At 39.3% G+C, this 25253-nt stretch overlaps 1 protein-coding gene and 1 long non-coding RNA gene across 8 annotated transcripts in view; one reads left to right on the top strand and one right to left on the bottom strand.

Annotated features, from left to right (window-relative positions):
* Positions 1-10983: 10983 nt before the first annotated feature.
* Positions 10984-18357, bottom strand: LOC147830001 (uncharacterized). The gene is made up of 2 exons (XR_015443024.1): positions 17067-18357; positions 10984-14608 (listed from the first exon to the last, which is right to left on the bottom strand). It is a non-coding gene; the product is annotated as an uncharacterized LOC147830001 (long non-coding RNA).
* The window catches only part of Ctdp1 (CTD phosphatase 1), a 102339-nt gene continuing 93870 nt past the window's right edge, over positions 16785-25253 (top strand). For 3 of the 7 annotated variants that reach the window (XR_015443018.1, XM_021242122.2, XM_087190920.1), the window contains exon 1: positions 20223-20677. Coding sequence is in view for 6 of the 7 variants with exons in the window: in XM_021242122.2 (XP_021097781.1) it covers positions 20364-20677 (314 nt within the window). In the remaining variant the exon portion in view is untranslated. Of the gene's footprint in view, positions 20678-25253 lie in introns of all 7 variants that reach the window. The other 4 variants (XM_004861915.4, XM_004861914.4, XM_087190925.1 and 1 more) reach the window with 3 other exon arrangements.

The raw sequence follows: 25253 nt of genomic DNA, 5'->3' as shown, positions 1-25253 counted from the left end.
GACTTCTTCATTTCCTATCTTTATTCCCTTTGTTTCTTTCTCTTGTCTAATTGCCGTGGCTAATGTTTCCAGCACTATATTGAACAAGAGTGGTGATAGTGGACATCCTTGTCTTGTTCTTGATTTTAGTGTGAAGGATTTCAGTTTTTGACCATTTAGTATGATATTGGCTGTTGGTTTTTCATAGATGGCTTCTATCAGTTTGAGGTAGAGACCATCTATTCCAATTTTTTGTAGGGTTTTTATCATAAATGCATGTTGAATTTTGTCAAATGCTTTTTCTGCATCTATGGAGATAATCATATGGTTTTTGTCCTGGCTCTATGGATATAGTGTATTACATTGATTGATTTTCGTATATTGAACCATCCCTGCATCCTTGGGATGAATCCCACTTGATCAGGGTGTATGATCTTCTTGATGATCTTCTGCATTCTGTTTGCCAGTATCTTATTAAGGATTTTTGCATCTATGTTCATTAGTGAGATTGGCCTATAGTTCTCTTTTTCAGTTGGGTCTTTCTCTGCTTTGGGGATCGAGGTGATGCTTGCTTCCAGGAATGAATTTGGGAATATTGCTTCCCTTTCAATTTCACTGAAGAGTTTAAACAGTAGTGGCAGTAGTTCCTCTCTAAATGTCTTGTAGAATTCAGCAGTGAAGCCATCAGGGCCCAGGCTTTTCTTAGTTGATAAGTTTTTAATTACGTTTTCAATTTCATTGGTTGATATTGAGTTGTTTAGAATTTTTAGGTCTTCTTCATTCAACTTTGGTAATTCATATGTATCTAGGAATCTGTCCATTTCTTCTGTGTTTTCCATCTTATTGGCGTATAGGTTCTGGAAGTAGGTATTGATGATCCTCTGGATTTCTGCTGGGTCTGTTGTCATTTTACCCTTTTCATTCCTAATTGCATGGATCTGGGCCTTTTCTTTCCTTTTTCTAATAAGGTTGGCTAAGGGTTTGTCAATTTTGTTGATTCTTTCAAAGAACCAACTCTTGGCTTCATTGATTTTTTGTATCGTTCTCTTAGTCTCCATTGCATTGATTTCTCCTCTGATCTTTATAATTTCCTCCCTTGTATGAGCTTTGGGGTTGTCTTGCTCTTCTTTTTCTAGAAGCTTGAGGTTCAGCATCAGGTTGTTCAGTTGGGCTTGTTCTGTTTTCCTAATATGTGTATTCACTGCTATGAATTTCCCTCTTAAGACTGCTTTCATTGTGTCCCATAGATTCCCATATGTTGTATTGTCATTGTCATTTAATTGAAGGAACTGTCTGATTTCTTCTTTAATTTCCTCTGTGACCCACTGGTTATTCAGAAGTGTGTTGTTGTGTTTATGAAATTTTTCCAGTTTGTTTTGCTATGGATCTCCAATTTCATCGCACTATGGTTTGATAATATACAGGGGATAACTTCAATTCCTTTGCACTTACTTGAACATGTTCTATGTGTGAGTATGTGGTCTATTTTGGAGAATGACCCATGTGCAGCTGAGAAGAATGTGTATTCTGATTTTGTGGGGTGGAACACTCTACAAACATCTGTGAAGTTCATTTGTTCAAGAGTTTGATTGAGTTCTAGTATTTCATTACTTATTTTTTGTCTAGTTGATCTATCTATTTGTGCCAGTGGGGTGTTGAGGTCCCCCACTACAATTGTATTAGTGCATATATGACTTTTCATGTCCATTAGTATTTGTTTTATATAGCTGGGTGCATTCGTGTTTGGTGCATAGATATTTATGATTGCCATCTCTTTCTATTTGGATTGTTCCCTTTACAAGGATGTAGTGTCCTTCTTCATCTCTCTTAATCAGTGTTGGTTTGAAATCTACTTGATCTACCAAGAGGATAGCTACTCCTGCTTTTTTTCAGGTTCCCATCACATGGAGTATTGTTTTCCACCCTTTAATTTTCAGTCTGTGAGTTTCATTTTGAATTAAGTGTGTTTCTTGTATCCAGCATATTGTTGGATTTTGCTTCTTGACCCATTCTGCCAGTCTATTTCTTTTGATTGGTGCATTGAGACCATTCACATTGATGGTTATAACTGAAACGTTTTGACTTGTCATTGCCATGACTTTTTCTTTTTGTTGGGTTCTCCCCCTTTACATGTAATTTCTTGTCATGCCAGATGGGTTCATTCTGCTTTGCTTCCTGGGGTTGTGATCCTTAATGTCTGTTCCTAGGATATTGTGTAAAATTCTTTTGAGTGCTGGTTTGGTATTCATGAAGTTCCTAAGGTGCTCTTTGTCATGAAAGTATCTTATTTCTCCATCAATTTTTAAAGATAGTTAACTTTTCAGGGTACATCAATGTGGGTTGGAGGCTGTTTGCTTTTAGGGCTTGGAATATGTCACTCCAAGCTCTTCTTGCCTTGAGGGTTTGCATTGAGAAGTCTGCCGTGATCCTGATGGGCTTTCCTTTGTATGTGATTTGTTTATTTTCTCTAACAGCTTGTAGAACTTTGTTCTTCTGTTGGGTTTCTAGAATCTTAACAATTATATGCCTATGTGTAGATTATTTTTGATCAAGGCTATTTGGAGTCCTATATGCCTCACTTATCTGTATGTCTAGTTCTTTTCCCCTGCTTGGGAAGTTTTCTGCCATTACTTCTGTGAACAGCATGTCATCTGCACTCTCTCTTGTTTCTTCATTGAGCCCAATCAGTCTTATGTTATTCTTCTTTGTATTGCCTAGCAGTTGCTGTTTTGATTTCTCATGGTGCCTTACAATTTTGAAGCAATTTTTCTTTCCTGGTCACTACTTGGAATGTTATCTTCTATATCTGAAATTCTGTCCTCACATTGGCTCATTCTGCTGTGTAGACTTTCAATGGAGTTTTTTATCTCCTGGAAATCTATTTGCATCTGTTTTATGGATTCCATTTGTTTCCTATGTTGGGATTCCATCATGTTCCTCAGCTCCTCTCTAGATTTATTAATCATGTCTTGCACTATGAGCACAATCTCTGCTGTTACCTGAGAAATTATTTCTGATTTCATTTTTTCCAGATCCTCTTTTTTTTGCCAGTTCAGTGGGTCCAGGTGGTTGAGTATCAGAGTGTTCCATCTCATTTCCCTTTGGGGTTGCTGGTGTAGGTGTAGGTGTAGGTGATCTGGAAGTCTGGTTTTGAGACTTATTTACGTGTTTTCTCATTTCGACTGGGGGGGCAGGGGTGTGCTGTTGGCGCTCACCTCCTCTGAGCTGGGAGAGGTGGGACAGGGGCTGGGAGTGGTGATAGGGATGGTGGCCCAGAAGCCCCTTCCTCTGAACCAGGAGCAGTGGGATGGAGGCTCAGAAGCCCCTACCTCTGGGCCATGAGGGGCGGGACAGACAGTGGCCCAAAAGCCCTTTCCTCTGGGCCAGGAGTGGCGGGACCCCCTCCTAGATATCTTTCTGAAAGAGTTAAAGACAGCATACCATGATAGGTGCATACTCATGTTTATAACACACGTCATAATAGCTTAATCTTAGAAGTGGCCTCTATATCCATCAGCAAATAAATGGATAAAGAAAATGTGCTTGTACACAGTGGAGTACCCCTCTGCATTAAGAATAAATGAGTCATTGTAGAAAAATGAATGAGAATTTAGATCATAATGGTAAGTGAAATAAATGAGATATACAAGCTTAAATATCACATGGTTTTTCTTACATGAGAAACTCAAAATACAAATAATTTATAGACAGAAAAGCACCACAGAAAATCAGAAATGAGACCTTTTGCAAATGGAAGGGGGGGAGAAGAGAGATGAATTGTGTACATGACCACATCCCCTCGATGAATGTAACCCTTATGTACTCCAAACATACTAATAAAAAAAACTCTCAAAAAAAGAAATAGAGAGAATGAAGTTTTCTCAGCCTGCTAATAGATTTGTACAAAAGCTTACACCTAATATCATATTTATTGATGAAAGACTAAAATTACCCCCCACACATATACTTTAGACTTTAAGCAATGCAAGGATGTCTGTTCTTAAATTGTGCTGGGAATTCTAGTCAGTGCTTATAACTATCCTTCTTTCTGAAAACATGGAAAGAAAGAAAGGAGACAGGGAAGAAGAAGGCAGGAAGAAGAGAGGGAAGAAAGAAGAAAGGAGGAAAGCAAGAGGCAAAAAATGAAGAGGAGAAAGGAAGGGGGTAGGGAAAGAGGAAAGGAAGAAGAGAAGGAACAAAAATATCAAAGTCACAAATACTGAAGAAGAAAGAAGAAAATTGTCTATTAGAGGCTACCTGATACCCCATGTAGAAGATCCTAAGAATCTATAGAAAAACTACTAAAAGAAAAGAATTTATCAAGATTGCAGGATACAAAAAAAGATTGCAGGATCACTATGCAAAAACACAAGATCACTATGCAAAAACTTGATTGTTTTATATACTATCTGCAAGCAACCTGAAAATTGAATTGGCAATTCTATTTATAATAGCATCAAAGAGAATAAAATACTTAGCGTTACATGTAACAAAAAGTGCAACATTTGTTCATTGAAAACTATAAAAATCCTACAATTGTTATAGATATAAATGGAGGTAGTCTGCTCACACATTGAAAGATTTAATATACTTTACATTTAATATTCTTTGCCAAAAAGTTGTTATAGATTCAATGTAATCACTGCTAAAATCTGAGCATGTTTTTGTGGAAATAGACAGAAGAATTCTTTTATTTGGACATGAAAGAGAGCTAGAGTAGCCAAAAAATTCTGATAAAGAGCAAAGTCAGAAAACTTACACTGCTGGATTTCAAACCCAGTATAAAGCTATACTGCTAAGGTCATTGGGTACTAGCATAATGACAGACCTAAGAATCCATAGAACAGAACTTGAAATGCTAGATGCTGGTATGTCCTGTATAGTGTAGCACAAGCTAGATCTTAAAGAGTGGCTAACGGGAGTTTTCTTCCTCTTAAAGACACTCCCAACCCTGGAGTTTATTCTTTGTGTGCCCTGCACTGCTTGTCTAGGACGCTGCCACTCTCTCTCTTTTGAATTACATTAAGATGGTTGTCTTGGGACCTGGTTTTTATAAATGCTCTATAGTGAAGGGAAACTTGACAGTCATAAGATGAGAAGCAAATTAGAAGGTAATCTGTACATAAATTACAAGTAGAATTTGTCAGGGAGATTATTTCCTTTAACTCAACTTTCAAAATTGTTTATTATGAAAAACTTCAAATATATGCAAAAGTTCTAACATTCCTATTACCCTCCAAGAGTTATCAGAACAGAACTTGTCTTCAGTCACATCCACTATTCCTTAAATAAGATTGTTTTGAGCTAAACCCCAAGTAGTACATTATTTTATCTGTAAATATTCACAATATATCTCTAAATGATTAGGATTCTTCTTAAATCAATATTCAGATAAATCACCATTAATCTCCTATAGGATTTCTTAAACATAAACAGAGATACCTTAAGCTGCATGGATGATCTGCATACTGCCCAGCAAGCCTGGAGTTCATCTTTAGACTTTGTAAACTCATCTGAGGATAGAAAATCTGAAACTTACTCTCATTTTTCAAAAAAATATATTTTTTGAAACTGTAAAGAATGCTATATTATGCACTACAGATAACCTGTTGCTGTTATTGCCCAGAATAAATATTTTAGAAAAATGAACTTTAGAATTCTTTTACTTAATCCCCCATACTATGTTCATTGTGGACTGCAACAGTGCCAGGAAAGCAGAGAGGTGCCTGTAAGCTCTTCCTCTAGTATAAAAGCTATACCTCTACCTCTATACTGACACAGTAAATTTTCAAATGAAAAACTTGCTGCTTATGTGAATTAGATTCACTCTGAAGTGTTTTCTTTTATTCACACTTGAATTATAATAAGAAATAAACCCCAGCCATATGTAAATGCCCAAAGAATATAACATTTCAGTGCCACCTCTGCCCTGCTATCATCAACATATACTTGGTGACAATTCTGAAACAAAATGGAACCCTTCTATCTCAGTGTACTGTGACTAGTATCATAGTTTTAAAAAAACACCTACCAGAGGGTTTGGCAGCATGTGTGCATGGTTTTAAACATAGCCTTTCTTCTGATCCATTGTGGGATGATTTCAAGGGCACATTTACGCTAAACAGTTAGAAAGCAGCATGTTCTGCCCTATTCACACCAGCTTTGCACAGTGCACCGGTTGCTCTCACAGGTAGCAAAGCCACAGCTGGTATGTTTCCTATCTCTGCCTTCTCCTGTAAAGCAGCGGAGCCACTTCAGCTTTTCCAGCTGTATCTTCCTTTCCAAAGTTCACAGTGTGTACTACTGTTTTCTTTAAAAACAGAGCAAGAAAGATAACATGCTCCTTTTGGCCTAAATACATGTGTTTCTTTGCTGCTAAAAGCCTTTTACTAAATGTAGAGTGTTGTAGAGCCCAGCCCACAGAATAAGGAACAGTTCACCAAGCCAGAACAGAAAGGTCTACTTGGTCTGTGTGTTGCATTGTACAACACAGCTGTCCTGAGGTATAGCCATATGACAACATCTTAGATAGGGTATACTTACGTCGAGACTTTTAGTCTGGAGCTCTGTCCACCAAATGACTGGAAGCCCGCGTCAGAAGTGTATCTTCCAGGCATGTCAGCAGTGCCCTGCACTAGCAAAAACATTCCCTGTCATCTCTCTTCCACCTCATTCATCAGAATTAGAGTACCATGAGTATACACTGCCTGACACTGGGACTGCATCCTAAAAACCAGGCCAAAAGGAGGAAGAAGAAAAAGAAGACACAAAGAAGAGAGCGAACAGGAGGAGGAATATGGGGAAAAATGTGTAAGGAGAAGAAGCTAGATTTGCCTTGGACCTATTTGACCCAGTCAAAAACAGAGAAGAAGACCAAAGGGAATGTCTGTTTCTAACAATATCATCTGTCTAGATGCTCTGAAGGGCCCTCATGTGACAACTAGGAGATCCCATCTAGGCCTTCATTTTCCATGCCTATATTGGGCTTGAAGGAAGACAGGAACATCTGCAAGGTTCTCAAACCAAGAAAACTCTTTTATGACCTGAATTTTAAGGCGAGAAAGTCAGTAATAAAATATAAAAGGCAAGGCTGCCTTAAGAGAACGTGTCCTGTCAGAACCACCAGGGGACTGCAGGATTGCAAGTTTCCTGATGCTCCCAGCTCAGCAGAGACCTAAATTCTAGACTCCTACCTGGAAGGATGCAAAAGTGCTCCCACTGTAGGTCCCTGGCTCTTACTAGAAGCAAATGCCATCAGATTCCCACAGATTAACATCAACCAAACATGAGCTCTCAGTCAAAGAGCACTAGACACAGAGAGAATACACACCTTAGGGTTAGAGTTAGTGAAAACAGACATAAAACAGATTGGGATCACAGAGACATCAGTTATTCAGAGGGTTAGATACAGAACTTTGCAAATTAGCCACAAAAAATTATGAGAAAAGATAAAATTACCAAAGTGAACAGCTAAAAAGAGACTATAAATGAACAGGCATATTTAAAAAATATTCAGAGAGAAATTTTATAAGTGAAAAATATTAATTATTGAAGTGAAACTTCAAAAGATGATATAGCCCAAGAATATACAAACTAATCCCATACTGAATATGACTGACATTTACATGTAACATGTTACATAATATATATCATCTGTATACATTATATAAATATTTTAAATACATATTAAGTATTCGTTGTCTTAGTAGAATCAGTTTTTCTTTTCATTGGGCCATTATGTCCTTCCTAATAAAGCATATGTTACTTTAAAAAGAATGAAATGGGGCCGGGCATTTAGCTCAGTGGTTCTGCTGCCTGACCCGCAAGTGCAAGGACCCAAGTTTGATCCCCGGTACCAAAAAAAAAAAAAAAAAGAATGAAATGTAAGAAGAAATGAATAAATGAATGGTGTGTAAAAATTTATTAAATCTGAGCAAACAATATCTATAAAATAATATATCAAATCTGGGGGACATAAAAGTTGCAGAACTAAAATACTGAATAATAAATACAGTAGTATGTCAATCTGGAGACAAGCATAAGAATAGTGCTCCAAGGTCTATATGGTTGTGCATCACATCAGGGCAGAGATGTGGCCTGGGGAATGTATCTTAAGTAATTTCATTGTTGTACAAATACTACAGAGTGTACATACACAAACTAAGACAGCTATGATGTCACTAAGTAATGTAATCTTATGGGACCACCACTGCATATGTAGTCAGTCATTGACCAAAACGTAGTTAAGCAGCAGTTAACTGTATATAGCTCAGAAGGAAACTGAAATATTAACTTTAAATGTATTAAGTTAGAAATTCATAGTAATTTCAACGATGATAGCCAAAAGAATAACAGTGGAATGAGAAAAGGTGAAATAAGAAAATAAACAAAAAAGTAAGATCTCAATATATCACCAAAAGAAAAAAATATATAATAAGGGAGATAAATGGAGAGTTGGAGAGAGAAAAATACACAGAGAGAGTCAGAAAGAGAACACACATACAAAGTTAACAGAACACAGGGAGAAATTAGCAAATACACTACCATAGAGATTTCAACATATATCTCTAGATGATTACTTGGTCAATCAGGTAAAAAAGTAAAAATAAAAGAAATTTGAATAACAATTTCAATAAGCTTGAATTCTTGGATAGGTACACAATCCTAAACCAAATAAGGAAAGAATGTACATCTTTTTGACACACATATTAACCATTCACTGCATTAAATTTAAAAGCCATACCGTTTTAGTTTAGAAATCAACAATAAAAAGATGAGGAGGGCCGGGGATTAAACTCAGTGGTGCCGCTGCCTGCCTCGCAAGTGCAAGGTCCTGAGTTCAATCCCCAGTACAAAAAAAAAAAAAGATGAGGAAAAGTTCTCATGCATTCCTTTCCTTTATGAAATAAAAGGATCACAATTGGGAATACAATAATTGAAGGGTTAATAATTAAGACTATATATCAAACTTGTGGGATGAAGCAAATGTAATGCTTAGTAGGACATTTATAGCACTGACGTTTCACTTAAATGAAGATAGACTAAAATTAATGGGCTAAGCATCCCATATAAAATAATAAAAAAGAACAGTAATGAACCAAAAGATGTTGACAAATTTCTAAGAAAATATAATTTCAAGAAATGATTCAAGATGAGAGAGGTATGAATAGACCTATAATTATGAAAGAAATCTATCAAAACCAAAATGGTCTCAAAGGCTAATTATACCAAACTTTTAAAGAATAGCTCATTACATATTTTTTAAAAAACTCTTCAAAATAGAACTAGAAACAGAAGAGGAAAAGTATCCCAATTTATCCCATGATCCCAATGTAGCTTTAAAGACAAAGTAAAACAGTATAGTGCAAGGCAGGAAACTTGTGGACTATTCATCCATAAACATGAATAAAAATATCAGGTAAAATATTAGCTAACATCTAGTAACTGAATGGGACTCAATGGGATCATCTCAGAAATGGGTAAAAAAAAACCTATGGAACCAACTTCTTTGCATCAGTATATATCTCCTTCCTAATAAAGTATTTATTACTTTAAAAAGGAAGATATGAAATATAAGGGAAAATGTTGAGTAAATATGTTAAATCTAAGCAAACAATGTCTATAATATATAAATATTAAAGCTTGCGGCTTCAAAAATTGCAGAATTAAAATATTGGACAGTAACAGTGTGTCAGTTTGGAGAAGAGCACAGAAATAGTGCTCCACAATGTATATGGCCTTCTATCACATGTATTTTCATGTATTCAAACATATTACTATTTTAACAAAATGAAAGAAAAAACATGATCATCTCAGTACGTGTAAACATTTGATGATATACTGAAAGTCATAACAATCTATCAGGAGATGAGGAATGGACTGAAGTTTCTTTAACCCGATAAAGGACATCCCCAAGCCCTCAACAAACATCTTACTTAACAGGGGCATATTAGAAGCCTCCCTTGAAAGTCTGGAATAAGGCGAGGGTTCCCACCATGAATAATCCTGCTTGCCTTTGTGCAGAAAGGTAGATTAGCAAAGCAGGGCAAGAGTTATAAAACCTGGAAAGGCAGTAATAGCAGTCATTATTTGTAAATTACATGACTTCTACTGTTAGAAATAACCAAAAAAAATTTTTTTTTGTACCAGGGATCAAACTTGGGACCTTGTGCTTGTGAGGCAGGTAGCAGAACCATTGAGCTAAATCCCCTGCCCAAGAAATAAAAGATCTTATTAAGGTGAATTCATGCAAGATCAGTTCATAAAACTTTATCACAATTTTATATACCAGGAATGATCAATCAGAAAAAAATGATTTTAAAAAGGGATATCACATACAATGCCATCAGAAAAAAAAGTTAACTAGAAACAAATACAAAACAAAAATGTACAAGTTCCGTGTGGAGAAAACTGTAACATTTTTTTTAGGGACTTCCTTGGGGACTCCTAATGCATGGAGTGATGAGATCATTTAAATCACCACAAATTTCCCAAAGATTGACTTATGCATTCCACTGGGTTCTGATCAAAACCCTATTAATTTGACAAATTAATTCTAAAATTTATGCAACAAAAAGGCCAAGAACAGGTACTGGGCTCCAAGAGAAACTTCTAAAGTAGACTGCTGCTCCACCCAGAAATCAAGGCTTACTGTGAAGCTACAGCAATGAAGCCAATGTGGTCATAACCCAGAAAAGAAACACCCACTCAGCTGCTCATATTCATGGAATCATGTATCACATGCATCATAGATGGAGAACAAAAGCATTTCAATATACCTATAGTAGTGTTGGGACAACTGGTTATCCATGCAGACATAGTATTTTTTCAAATTTCACAAGCATAAAAAAAGGTATCTCTGTGATTTCACATTTAAGGTATTCTTAAAATCAAGATTCTGTTCATCAAAATATCTTACAAAGAAAATGTAAAAGACAAACCAATAATTGGCAAATGGAATGAGTAACATAAACAATTAAAAATTTCTGCTTGGAAACCATAGGAAACCGCAACAAATGCATTTTTATTTTATTTTTTTCCCATTAAGTTTATCGGTACATTTTAGGTATAAAATACAGTTACATACATCATTGGGATCTTGTACCATTACATGAGTATCTTGGTTCTTATTTTTTTCCCCTTCCCTTCCCCTCCCTTCACCCCCTCCACCCTTCCCTATTTGCGAAGACTTTGCTTCCATTTTTTTCCTTTTCTCATATTTTTTCTTTTCCCTTTTTTCCATTCCCCTAACCCTCCCACTTCCCCTGCTCCTTTAGACCTTTTCTTCCTGTTACACAATATCAATTATACATTTTTTAAAATACAATATCAAGATCTAGGAGACATTACCACAGATTTTACAGAATTTAAAAGAATATAGAAAGCATATTACAAAAATCTTTTTTGAAATAAATTTGACAATTTATAAGAAGTACCTTGGAAGACAAATTAATGAAACTAACTCTGGAGGAAATATAAAATTTGAATAGCACCTATTAAAGAAAGTATATTCTTAGCTTGAAAACCTACCTATATGACAACAGCAGGCTCATATACATTTTAACTGATAAATTATATCAAACAATTAAAGCAGAAAAAAGAAGGAACACTTCTCCCCTCATTTTAGGAACTCAACATTGTGCTAATTCTAAAACTGGATAAAGATAATAGAAGAAAAAGTATGAACATAGATAGAAATTTGTTTAACAAAACAAACTATTACAAGTCAGATCTGGCAGTATGCAGAAAGTGGTTTTGTTATACGGATGGCAGTGTTGGTTCAGCATTGGAAGATCCACCCCCAAAAGTCATCATTTCAACAGAGGAAAGGAAAAAGCCGTATGATCCTGCCACTAATTGGAGAAAAAGTATTGGACTAAATTCTACAGCTGTTCATGGTAAAAGCTATCAGGAGGCTAGAAGTAGAACAGAACCTTCTCAACAGATTAAAGACATGCACTCCATACTTGCAGCGAGAACAGCTTATATGAATGGAGAAGATACAATGCTTTCTCCTTAAGGTGGAGAACAAGGGCAGATAGGCTTACTCTTTATCTGTTCGTTAAACTTTGAAACCTAGGCCCCACCAAAATAGTCTGGCAATAAAATGACACAATTAGGATAGGATTGGCAAGGTAGAAGCAAAATCTTTATATGTAGATGAAATGATGATCTACAGAGAAAATACTAAGAAATCTCTAGGAGCCCCGAGAACTTGTATTTTAATTTAGCAGGATTAGAAAACACAAGGTATATATAAAAATTCAGGTCTGTGTATACTTGCTATAAATGAAGAATTGGATATTGAAATTTAAAAGTTATGTAGGAGTACAAAGGACCTAGAAAAGTTAAAAAAAAAAACAGTGTTGGAAGATGTTTAATACCTAATTTTAAGACTTCCTGTAAAGCTACAGTAATCAAGGCAGTGTTGGTGTAAGGGAGTGTTGGTGTAAGGAAAGACATATAGATCACTGGAATAAAACAGAGACTCTAGAAATGTAACCACACATATATGGTCCACTGAGTTTTGAAAGATTATTTAACATTAGCATTTTATAGGATATAAACTCAATTCAAGAGCCGAGGAAGAGATAGTGTTTTCAGCAAACAGCGCTAGAACACCTGGTATCCGTATATAAAAAATTAACCTCAACCCTTTTTTTCCATACATGAAAATAACTTGAAGGGATCTATGAACCTAAATATGAAAGCCTAAAAGTATAAAACTTTAAGAAGAAATTATAAGGGAAAATGTTTATGAATTCAGGGTAGGCGAGAACTACCTAGGATACAAAAGACATGATGTATAAAAGAAAAAAATTGATAAATGAGATTCCATCAAAATTTAGCACTTTAAATGACATCATTAAAATGAAAAGTAGTCCTTAAGCAGACCATATTTATAATGCATATAACCTATGACTAGAATATATAAAGAATTCTTAGAGCTCATTAATAGACAACCCAATTAAAAAGTAGACATAAGATGATAAATAGCCAGTACAGCACAAAGAAAGGTGTGCAACTCTAGAATCAGAAAAATTCTAATCAGTACAATAACAAGATTAAATTATACACTCACTAGGGAGATGAAGTTAAAAATTTTTTTTTCCCATTAAGTTTATTGGTACATTTTTGGTATAAAATACAGTTACATTCATCATTGGGATCTTGTACCTTTGCATGAGTATCTTGGTTCTTATTTTTTTCCCCTTCCCTTGCCCTCCCTTCACCCCCTCCACCCTTCCCTATTTGCAAAGACCTTGTTTCCATTTTCTTTCCTCTTCTCATATTTTTTCCTCTTCTCATATTTTTTCCCTTCCCCTACCCCTCACAATTCCCCTGCTCTTTTAGACCTTTTCCTCCTGTTACACAATATCAGTTATACATTTTTTAAATTATAATATTAAGATCTAGGAGACATTACCACAGATTTTACAGAATTTAAAAGGATATAGAAAGCATATTACAAAAATCGTTTTTGAAATAAATTTGACAGAAGTTAAAAGTTTTAAAAGCCTTGTCATGACTTTTTCTTTTTGTTAGATTCTCCCCCTTTGCGTTTAATTTGTCACGCCCAATGGATTCATTCTGCTGGGTTTCCTGGGGTTGTGATCCTCATTGTCCTTTCCTAGGGTATTGTCTAAAATGTTTTGGAGTGCCGGTTTGGTATTCATGAAGTTCCTGAGGTGCTCTTTATCATGAAAGTATCTTATTTCTCCGTCAATTTTGAAAGACAGTTTTGCAGGGTACATCAATCTGGGTTGGAGGCTGTTTTCCTTTAGGGTTTGAAATACATCACTCCAAGCTCTTCTTGCCTTGAGGGTTTGCACTGAGAAGTCTGCTGTGATTCTGATGGGCTTTCCTTTGTATGTGATTTGTTTCTTTTCTCTAACTGCTTGTAGAACTTTGTTCTTCTGTTGGATTTCGGGAATCCTAACTATTATCTGCCTATGTGTAGATTTTTTTTTTTGATCAAGGCTAGCTGGAGTCCTATATGCCTCACTTATCTCTATGCCATCACTTCTGTGAAGTTTTTTTTATGTCATCTGCAGTCTCTCCTCTTTCTTCATTGACTCCAATCAGTCTTATGTTATTCTTCTTCGCATCATCTAGCAGCTGCTGGATTGATTTCTCATGTTCCTTTACAATTTTAAAGCAATTTTTCTTTTCCTGGTCACTAATTGCAATCTTTTCTTCTATATCTGAAATTCTATCCTCACATTGGTTCATTCTGCTGTGCAGACTTTTGATGGAGTTTTTAATCTCCTGGAAATCTGTTTGCATTTGTTTTATGGATTCCATTTGTTTCCTATGTTGTGATTCCATCATATTCCTCAGATCCTCTATTTTTTTATCTGTGTCCTCTCTAGATTTATTAATCATGTCTTGCACCATGATCACAATCTTTGCTGTTATCTGAGTAATTATTTCTGATTTCATTTTTCCCAGATCCTCTTTTGTTGCCAGTTCAGCGAGTCCAGGTGGTTGAGTATCAGAGTGTTCCATCTCGTTTCCCTTTGGGGTTACTGTAGGTGATCCAGAAGTCTGTTTTTCAGGCTTATTTACGTCTTCTCATTTCTACGGGGGCGCGGTGCTTCTGGCGTCGGTGCAGCTCACCTTCTCTGCCCTAGGAGATTGGGATGACAAATGCACTTTTAAAAGGTCAACAGCCCAACAGAAAAATGAGCAACAAAAATGAATAGGCATTTCACAGAAAACACAAATAAAAAGCAGGACAATATGCTAAACCAAACAATATTGGAAGAAGGTAAGCTAAAGTTTTCATTTTACAGATTTTTACCCAATTTGGCAGAGATAGAGTGTGATAACCACAAAGTTTCCGAAGTTCTGCATGGGAAAGCAGGATCAGTGGGCACAACCATTTTGAGAAATAATCTAACATTGTCTGATAAATCTTAACATTTCCACACTCATGTACACATTGAGACTGTAACTCTCATGCACCACAAAATATGCAAAGTGTTCACTGCAGCAATTTTCATAATGCAAAGTGAGAAAAACCTAAATGTCCTCCTACAAACACAATGTCGCTCTCACACAATGTTATATTACATAGAAGTCATAATGCTAGACTATAATCATATAAAACAATATGGTGTCTTAATATATAGCATAACAGGAACATTATAAATAGGTAAGGGGGGGTGCTGTCACGGGGAACCCAGGGGACAGGTGGCACTTGAGGAGCTTGGGCAGTTGAAATGACATTTTTTAATGTTCTCAGCTTCGTGTTCAATGAGTGCACTTTAAGATGCTGATGTACAGTATAACTTACCCATGTGTAACACATATTCTGATATATATATATATACATATATATGTATATATATGTTAGAATTTTAAAAATGAGGAATCTGGGAGCTAGAAATATGGAGTCAAAAGTGGACTCTTTCAACATCTGGCCTAGCCTGAGGACTCAAAACCTAGAAGATGCCCTTATGGAAGAATCCTGTGTGCACTGGAGATGCAGGCTGGGGAAATGGGGGAACAAGAAAATACTGAGGTTTAACGTCCCTCTTTGAAAGGTCTGGAGTCCACAAGGCCTTTGAAACTAGGAGAAAGAGAGATGAACCCCAGTCCTCTAACACAGTACTGCTTTGTTAAACCTGGTTCTGAATCAAAGGACATTGTCATCTAGAGTGAGTTGGGTCCAGGAAAGCTAGCCAAAGTGGGAACTGGCTCTGAGTTGGGTAGCTGACTTGGTACATGGGAGGGCTGTCTGAAAAGGCTCTGAACACACAGCTCCCTGAGTAGCAGAAGCACCTTATGAGACAGTTCATGGGGCCAAGGAATTAAAGGATAATCTGATATTCCTTGCTCCACTTGTCTTAGTCCAAACAGCTGCCAAGACCAAGGGTGAAGTGCTGGCCTCTATACAAGGCAGGGAAGCAACGACACACAGGCACTCTCCAGCACTGACCCTCACCTCACCCAGCTTTGCCCTACTCCACCGGCACTTCAAGAAGAAATTAAGGTACCTGCTACCTCTATCCTAGGGCAAGTCATTATCCTCACCTGTCTTGGAAGTTGGACCAGTGTGATGGTTTTCTGTCCCTGCCCAGATGTCTTGTAAAAAGAACAAAAATGAAGAATGCAATACAACATAAACTGTATCCTGTGTCACGTGTCATTAGTAATTCAGACATTGAGATAGAACTTATTGATGTCCCTTGGAGTATGGCCCCTTAATTAGATAAGAAAGTAAAGTGGTCTAGCAGAGGTTAGGGAAGCAGGTCTGCATTCAGTATCACCCCTCAGGATTTTCGTCCTGCCCTGTTCTAGCTGTGCATCTGGCCAACTATAGGGTCTCACCCTTGTCCACTACCTTAGGTTATGGTGTGGATAAAATGAAACCACACTCTGCAATACACTCAGCACTTGCAGAATATCACACCCTACATGTCAAGAACCATCAATATCATCTGCAGAAAGCCTAGGCAACATATTTTCAATATTAGGATTCACCAGTGTATCCAGAATCTAAAACTATTGTGATTTTTAAAAACTATTAAGATTTTGGGTAGGTTAAGAAAAAATGATAAAGGAACTTAAGAAAGATCTCAAGGAGAAGGAAAATTGGTTAATATTTCATTTTAATTTGTTTCCTAGATATCAGTGAGTTTTAGCAACAAAGGTCACAGGTAGCAACCTTTAAAAGGCATTTAAGCACACCTGGTCTCTGCTTTTGTATGTAACTATTTCCCTTATTAAGCTCTATGCTTTTCAAGCAATTCTAGTTTATATTATAAATAAAAATGAGCACATCCTTAGATTATTTGATTCAGAAACAATATTTATTTAACTACATTCATTAAGCAGGACACTGAGCAGTGATTTTAAAAAAGTAAGTCAGAAAAAGTCATCTAATAGAACCTCACTTTTTAATTTAACTGTGGTAAACACACACACACACATTTACCATACTATCCACGGAGCACAGCTTAATAGTGTTGTCTGTTTAGTTTTTATGCAACAAATCTCTAAAACTCTGTACCTAGTGAAGGACCACTGTTTCCTTTCCTGCAATCCCAGAACCATTGTTTCTATAAATTTGCTCTACATACCTTGTGGGATAATCACACAGTATTTGTCCTTCCATGACTAGTTTCCTTCAGTCAGCATGTTGTCAACTTTCACCCATGTTTTAGTACACATTAGAATTCACTGCTTTTTAAGGCTAAACATTCCATGGTATGTACAGAGCACTTGTGCTTATCATCCATCCAGCCATGGGCACTTGAGGTGCTTCCACCTTTTGGCTATTGTGAAAAATGCCATGAACATGGGAATACAGATCTCTTCTAGATCTTTTCAATTCTTTTGGGTAAATACCCAGAAGTGGAACTGCCTGCCATATCACATAATTCTGAGCAACTTGCACACCATTTTCACAATGGTGGCAACATTTTACACTTCCACCAACAGGACATAGGGGTCCAATGTCTCACAATTTTGCCTTCACTTACTTTGTTCTGTCTTTTGACTATAATTGATCTAATGGGTATAAGGTGATACTCACTGTAGTGGGGCTTGCATTTCTTCAACAATTAGTAAATGTGAGCCTATTTTTATGTGCTTGTCATTTTTGTACATAACACTTTGGGGAAAATGTCTACTCAAGTCCTTTGTCCATTTTTAGATTGTTTCAGTGCCCTTGAGTTGTAGGTCTTTATATATTCTAGATATTAATTCCTTATCAATATACAACTTGAAAATATTTTTTGTTGATTCAATTTTCATTCTATCGTGTTCAATGTGCAGTTTCTAAGCTTGACATAATCTCATCTGCCTTTTTTGTTGCCTGTGTATTTGGTGTCATATTCAATAAATCACTGTCAATTCCAAAGTCATGAAACCTTTTCCATGATTTCTTCCAGAAATTTTATATTTTTTGTGTTTGGTCAATTCACTGTGAGCTAATTTTCACATACAGTATAAAAGTCCTCACAACTTTTTTCAGTCCACATGTTGGTCTATGAAACAGGTGAAGGTCTATCAGCACTGTCACACAAATATGCAGACGAAGCTCACAGGCCCAGGAAATCTGGCCTTCCCAGAGGTAATAGTCCCACTCTAATAACTGCTTTCTATCTCTTTAAAATGTTCCCACCAGCTTACACCACTGGTGGTACATGCATTACTGTCCCATTGGGCAATTGTACCACTGGTGGTACAAATGGATCTAATCATTTTTATCAGTCTTTTTACTAATACGATTAATAAAAAGCTGCCCAATAGGAGAGTCATGCTCATACCTCTGGTAATCCAAGTCACCCAGCTGAGACATACAAATTATGTCCTGGTCATTAACGTCACAACCCCCACTCTCAGTTCTTGCCTCACTAGAACTGACACTTGTCTGCTAATCAGATGACGAAGCTGAATCTGGAGGAAGCATGCCTCCAAGGAAGTGACAATCAAATCCTCAGATGTTTGAAAAACAGCAGTGCAGGGGAAGTAGATGGAACCAGAATTCAGAAGAGCTAGGTCCTTCTCCCCCTTGGCCATAAAGTCAACTCTATCATATATCTATGTCCTCTATAGACTTCAAATCTACAGTTCAAAACATGGACATTTTTCTATCACTTCTTGGGGAAAAAAATTGACTTGAACTAACAGGATGTTTGTGGTCTTTTTCATTCCATTTATATTTTGCTCCAAAAATATTAGTATGTTTCATGAAGACGCTGCCCCCAGCTCCACAGTATCTGTACACCTCATTTTCCTAAAAATCTTAAAAATTCTCAATTTTCATCTATCCCTGAGATTTTAAAGATAGGAAGGCAACTTTCCTGACTGCAGTATTACTTTTTGCAAAATAGTTCTTTTTTTTCCCAATAACTCAAGTCTTTATTTCAACCTGATACTTTGTCTCAAATGAAAATAAAGGGGAGTCTGTCAACTTCTATTAAGCTTGATGGACATGAGTTGTGGGATAACAGCCACTTCCTTGTGGATAAAGTCTCGCTGAGTGGTTTACTTAACCTTTAATTGCTTCAGCTCAGTACCTTGTAGATTTACTGATGGCATCAGAGTAGTAAGCAACTTGGAAAGCACCTTGATCCTGTTTACCGTAGTTTTTTTGTTTTGTTTTAGTTTTGGTACCGGGGATCGAACTCAGGATCCTGTGTCTGCAAGGCAGGCACGGTCCCGCTGAGCTAAATCCCTGGCCCTGTTTACCGAGGCTCTTACATGGACTATATAACTTAACTAAAGGAGAACCAATCAAGACTCTGCCCTAGTCTCGATGTCCAATGAAACAATAACCGGTTTTTGGTAACTTGTTTTTTTAGACTTGCTGTTTTGCTTTTAAATTCTATATAACCAGACCCGTAGAAAGCTGTCTGTAGCAAGCACTTTTAGGCGACTAGCTGGCACGCCGCCTTGTGGGAACAAATGCACTCTGGCTTTGCGCAAAGCGATGTGGTTAACAGGAGTCGGCGTCCTTCAGACAAACGCGCTCCCACCAGCCCCATCCTTTCTGGGCTGCACCCCCTGGGCCTGCCCGACCAGCTCGGCTCACAGCCAATGTTTGGGGAATTCCTTATTTCCCAGTCGACCTGTAATCTCGTCCACGCTTTCGGTTTTGTTTGAGGAGACTAAGCGCCCGCGAAACCGCCATTGTTCCGACTTCCCCACGACCTGTACGTCCAAAGGCTCTCCTGACAGGCAGATGGAGCGCCCGGGCAGTCCCGAGGCTGAAGGGTGTCAAATGCCCCCGCACAGCCTGAGGAGCAGGCGAGCGGTCCGGAGACACTCAGAGATGCTAAATGCTGCAAAACGCGACCTGCGTTGCCCGAAGTCTCGCGAAGCCGGTATCGTATGTGCGACAAGCGTCCAGGATAATTCCCTCGTTGCTTGCCGGGACTCGTAGTCTCACGACGTTGAAATTCTCAACACTCGACGGCATCTGTGTGACAGTAACAGTGTTGTTGTTACGGGTCCCGTAGTTTCACGACGTCGGAAGTCGCAGGGCGCGACAAGAATCCCGACAGTGAGCTGCATTGCATGCCGGGACTCGTAGTCTCACTCGCAGGGCGCGACGGAAGTCCTGTGACTGTGGCATGCGTCACAAGCTCAGTCTCACAATAACGCCGTCCGCATCCCGCCCCACAGGTGTGGCCCAGCGCCTATGGTCCCGCGTGGAACTAGGTGTTTACCAGTGGCCTGAGCGCACGCACGCGCGCGGCGGCACGTCGTCCTCCCCGCCGTGACGTCGGCACACCCCCGGAAGTCGGTGCTCCACGAGCGGCGGGTGAAGCCGGTGCCTGAGCGGGAACTGCGGGTCGCTGCCGCCCGCGAGGGGCGCCGCGCCCTGAGCGCTTGCTTCCCTCGTCGCCCATCTGCCAGTCCTGGCCGCGATGGAAGCGCCGCCTGCGGCCCGCGTTTCCGCCGATGGCGCCCCTACGGCAGCTGTGGCCGAGGTGCGCTGCCCGGGCACCGCGCCGCTGCGTCTGCTTGAGTGGAGGGTGGCGGCGGGCGCGGCCGTACGCATCGGCTCGGTGCTAGCAGTGTACGAGGCCGCCGCCTCCGTGCAGCCCGCCGGGCCCGCCCCAACCCGTGCTGCCTCCGGGGGCTGCGGGCGCTCCGCGCGGACCGAGCGAAGGCTCCGGTCGGAACGCGCCGGCGTGGTGCGAGAACTGTGCGCGCAGCCGGGCCAGGTGGTGGCCCCCGGGTGAGTGGGTCGGGCAGGGCCAGTGAGGGAGGGGTCCGGAAGGAGAAGCTTTCTAGGGGAGCGGGGGAGGCCGTGGACTTTGAAGGGGAGGTGGGCCCGTGGGAGTGAGAAGGCCCGAGTCTGAGCACTAAGCAGAACAGTTTGAGCTGCAGGGGCGGGGCCCCTCGAGAGGAGCTGCGCTGGGTAAGAACTTTGAAAGGGAGACCCAGGCATGTTTGAGGCTTTCTAAAGCTGGGTATGATTGTTCCATTCCAGAGGCATTTTATGTTTAAAAAATAAATTCTTAGTGACCTGAAGTTGTTTCTTTTGGGAAAACAACTGCATTCTTTTCTTCTGTAATAGACGAACTCTACTTCTGTTAAGACAACTTGGGGTGGTTGTGAATACCGGACAATTTAGGCGAGTTTCAGGCTTGTTATTGAAATAGAAGCAGTGGGGTGTGTGCATGTCTTTAAGCTCTTGTAAACTTTGTGAAACGCTGTTGTAAAACCTGGTGGTTCTGCATCATAGCTCAGGAAGAGGCAGAACCCAGGCTGTCTCTATCCAGGTGACAGGGTACTAAGTAGTGCATCGTAGTGCATGGACTCCACAACTATTAGCACCTGCCTCCCAACTTCATAAAAGGATATGTCCACTTTTACAAAGTGTTTGAATTTAAAGATTTACAGCTTACTACCGAATTGCCAGTGGTGTGTTCTGATATGGGTTGACATGTGGGCACGTGTGTGTACACATGGCTGTGGTGGTTTTGACTGTAAGGAGCAGCAACTGCATGGAGAGATGAGTGCCACTTGACTCAAGACCTTTGCTCAGGAAAGGACATTATCTTTGAGTGGGCTGATCACCACTCTCCAGTGATGGCTTCTACTATTTTCTTTGTGACACCACTCTGCCTTTGATGAGGCTCTAATCAAGTGAGGACTAGGATGTCTCCCGTCACCGATTGGGAGCATCCTTGGGCACTGTGTTCGTATATTAAAGTTGCCTGACCCTTGTTTAAGACCTAATTAGCACTTACTGTTCATGCAAGGATTGTGGAGGTAAAGTTCAGTGCTTCTGGATTCACTGGTAAACGAAAACCCCAGAATTGAAGACCTCTTTCAGTTTTATTCTGGTTGAGGCCCCTGAGTCCTAGATAGGTACATAACTTGAGCAAGTAGTTAAGTAGTATAGAAACTCCATGTTCAAATCAATTTAGTGACTCATACCTACCTAGTTCATTGACCTAGGCAATTAGTCAAGTAATTAGTTTGTTGACAAGTTCCCAGCAGCTGGTAGCCTTTTCTTTTTGATGTTTGAGATCTTGTATCATATCAGTGGTTTGTCATAAGGCTCTGAGAAACTGAGTTGTACCACTTCTCAGATGAAGCATCTTGGTGGCACTTAATGCATGTCTTCTTGCAGTCCTGGAAGACTCACTGGTCCCATGCCGGTGGGGGACTGTAGGTAAATCCCTGCTTTAGAGAAAGCCACAAATACTACCTCCTTGAATTTAAAATGCCACTTTCCCTGTTCCCATTACTCGTATGTATTACATACAGGGTTTTTGTTACAGTCCAAGGAACCCCATGGTGATGTAATATTCACATTTCCAGTGTCATTCTTGTGTGCCTGCCATGTGTGCAGCTGATGAGTATGGTACGTCTGGGAAGAATCAGTTAGCAAAAGCATCAAAACCCTGTTTATGTTTCCTCTGGCAGTTGTAATGGTTTCCTTGGGATAAATCTTACTACTTTAGGTTGCCTTATCTAGATGAATTCCACAGATGTGTTTGAGCATGGATTCAGTGCTAACTGAAGTACAGTCTGATTAGAGCTGCCCTGGCTCTTGGGGGCTGAAGTCCAGCTTCCCCCAAAATGACTGCAACACTCTAGTGGAACAGTTTGAAAATCACTAGATTAAGTGATTTGTTGACAAAAACTTTGTAAAAAATCAAGTTACTAGTAGATTATTTTACAGAGAAGCACTCTGATTGTGTTGGCTTTGCTGGCGTCTGTCCAGAGAAAGCGCAGGCAGTGTTCTCCATAACTGGTCAGTTATAGATGAATTTCTGTAATTCATGGATTTCAACTAAGTAGGTCTTTCTCTATAATTTAATTATATAGGTTGAACGTACTAATCCTAAAGTCTGAACTCAAATGCTCCAAAATCCACAACATTTTGAATGCCAACATAATTCTCAAAAAGATTGGATTTGGAGGATTGAGAATTTAGATTTAGATTTTCAACATAGGAAGTCAAATGCAAACATTAAAAAATCCAGAAACTTCTAAAATCTGAAACACTGGTCCTGGCTTTTGGAGTGAAACATACCAATATTTGTAAGTCTAAGATGAATGTTTGTGCCCCTGTGTGATCAAGTAGAGAATATTGGATAGAATTCCATCCTAATTTGGACAGTGATTGGCATAATGTTTAGTCCTTGGTCAGTGAAGAGCTGTCTTATTCCAAGAACCCTGAGTCACAGTACTTTATTGTAAAAGTTTTTTCTGTGTTTTTCTTTCTGATTGTCAGTGTGGCCAAGTCTAGCGGCAGCTCCACACCTCTAGTCCTGGTATCTTTACACCAGACTTAGAATGGAAGATGAGAGCATCAGAGAAGAGGAACGTTAGTAAAACTATTAGTGTTTGTTGGGGTTTTTTTTTAGTTTTTTGGTTTGATTTGTTGTTGTGTATGTGTGTTTTGGTTTTTGAGACAAGGTCTCTCTGTGTAGTTCAGGCTGACCTTAAACTCAGTATGTAGTCCAGGCTGGCCTTAAACTCATGGCAATCTTCCTGCCTCAGCCTCCCTAGTGCTTGGGATTACAGGTGTGGACCACCATGCCTGGCTCCCCAGTATTTGTTTTTTGATAGCTGAGAATGTTTAACTTCCACTGAGTAAGTCCTGAAATCACATGGCTACTTTGTAGCTGATTTAGCTGGACATGGCCCTAGAAGTTCACTCAAAGTCTCAAGTTCTTAAGATCGTACAGGAGATCATCCATTTGGTAACATTTGCATTAAGCTTTTGTAGACTAATTTCCTTAGACAACCTTCACTGCATTAAGTCTCATGCACTCCTGTAGCCCATGTTGGGTTAATTCACAGCTATTTTGAGTTGGCTCTTGGCCTATCCTCAGCTCATCTGAGAAAGCAAGGAGGGGTCTGTTTTGTGGACTTGTCTTCCCCTTTGCACAAGTCCCCCCATATCAGTGGAACTTAATGGCTCTTGTCATAGCAGCATCCAGCTCTGCCAGCTGATCAGAACCTCAGATGATAGTGGCATTCTTGGAGATCTGCCATTCTTGGAAGAACACGCCAGGACCAGACATAAACTCTGCACTTGGAAGCCACACCCCTGAGCCCTTGGTCTGTGCTCTGCACTGTCTTGGTTCCTCACAGGTGTCACTGAGCCGCTGCTTGCCCTGATTACTGACATTTTCTGTGGGTGGTGTTGAGGTCATTGTCATACAGAATTCCTGGAAGAGTGGTGGTGTCTTTTCCGATGCTTGATTGCCCCATGCCCCTGCAGGCATCATGAAGGAGCTTCTCATTTCTTGGCATCTTTGTTTAGAGTTTCCTACCCATCATTGTTCCTTCTTGATTTTTCACAGGGCAAGTAAAATACTTATTTTGAAAAATGAAGCAAGATCTCTTGAAGAAATACCACACTTACTAGGCTGGAGCTTTGGAAAAACAGACAGTGGTAGTAGCAACTGTGATGGTGTGATGTATGGACTTTGTGACAGTCACTTTTACTAAGGTGGCTCTTGACCTAGTTGACATAGGTTGCTTGACAGTAACTCATTTTTTGCTGACATACTGTGTGTGTGTGCATGTGCATGTGTGTACTGAGGTGTGGGTGACTTATGTAAACTGGCAGCCAGCACATCTCAGGTACTGCTTCAGGGGACAAAGAATAACCTCTGATCCTGATCCTATGAAGCTTAGAGCGTAAATCTAAAAGATTCTTTATAACACCACAGTATCAAGGCAAAGAAGAATCTCACATTGGTATGTGTGAGTGAGACTTTTGTAGTTTGGTGTTGATTATTGAACCAGATCACTCCGGAGATAGGTAATAGAACTGTGATTCCATAGAGCCTCCATATGTAATAGCAGTTACTCTTGAATGTGTGAAAAGCACCCCCCCCAAAAAAACCCAGGCACGTGTGGCTGTGGTTGTTACTGTTACCTTCCTCGTTGTGGTCAGCAGCACCATTTGGCCTGACTACATGTAATTGGTAGACAATGAGCCGTTCTAGGAACTCAGCTGCATTTGGGTAAATTAAAATAATCACTAGGTGGTCATTTTTATCTGTAGGAAGATTGTATGTTTTCCTAGCTTTGTTCTGTCAGGTGGAAGAAGGAACTCTATGCAGATAAAGGAAGGAAACTGAGATTCCACAGTTGCAAGCTGCCTGGCAAGATGTGTGCAAACATTGTTCCTCCTCCGCCTGGTTATTTCCAGAGATCACCAGGGTGGGGAAGTAGGTAGAGTGATTTATGTATAATGTTTACATGAATTAAAATTATTTTGGTTGAAAAAATTCTGACACCATCTGTCCGAAACTAAATCTAGGAATAACTGGTTTTAT

Source organism: Heterocephalus glaber, unplaced genomic scaffold, assembly GCF_053883595.1.
Source record: "Heterocephalus glaber isolate CG9 unplaced genomic scaffold, H.glaber_assembly_v1.0 deba00000331, whole genome shotgun sequence".
In the NCBI taxonomy this organism is placed as follows: Eukaryota; Metazoa; Chordata; class Mammalia; order Rodentia; family Bathyergidae; genus Heterocephalus; species Heterocephalus glaber.
The sequence above is the reverse complement of the archived record's forward strand: the minus strand, read 5'-3'. Positions and strand labels throughout refer to the sequence as shown.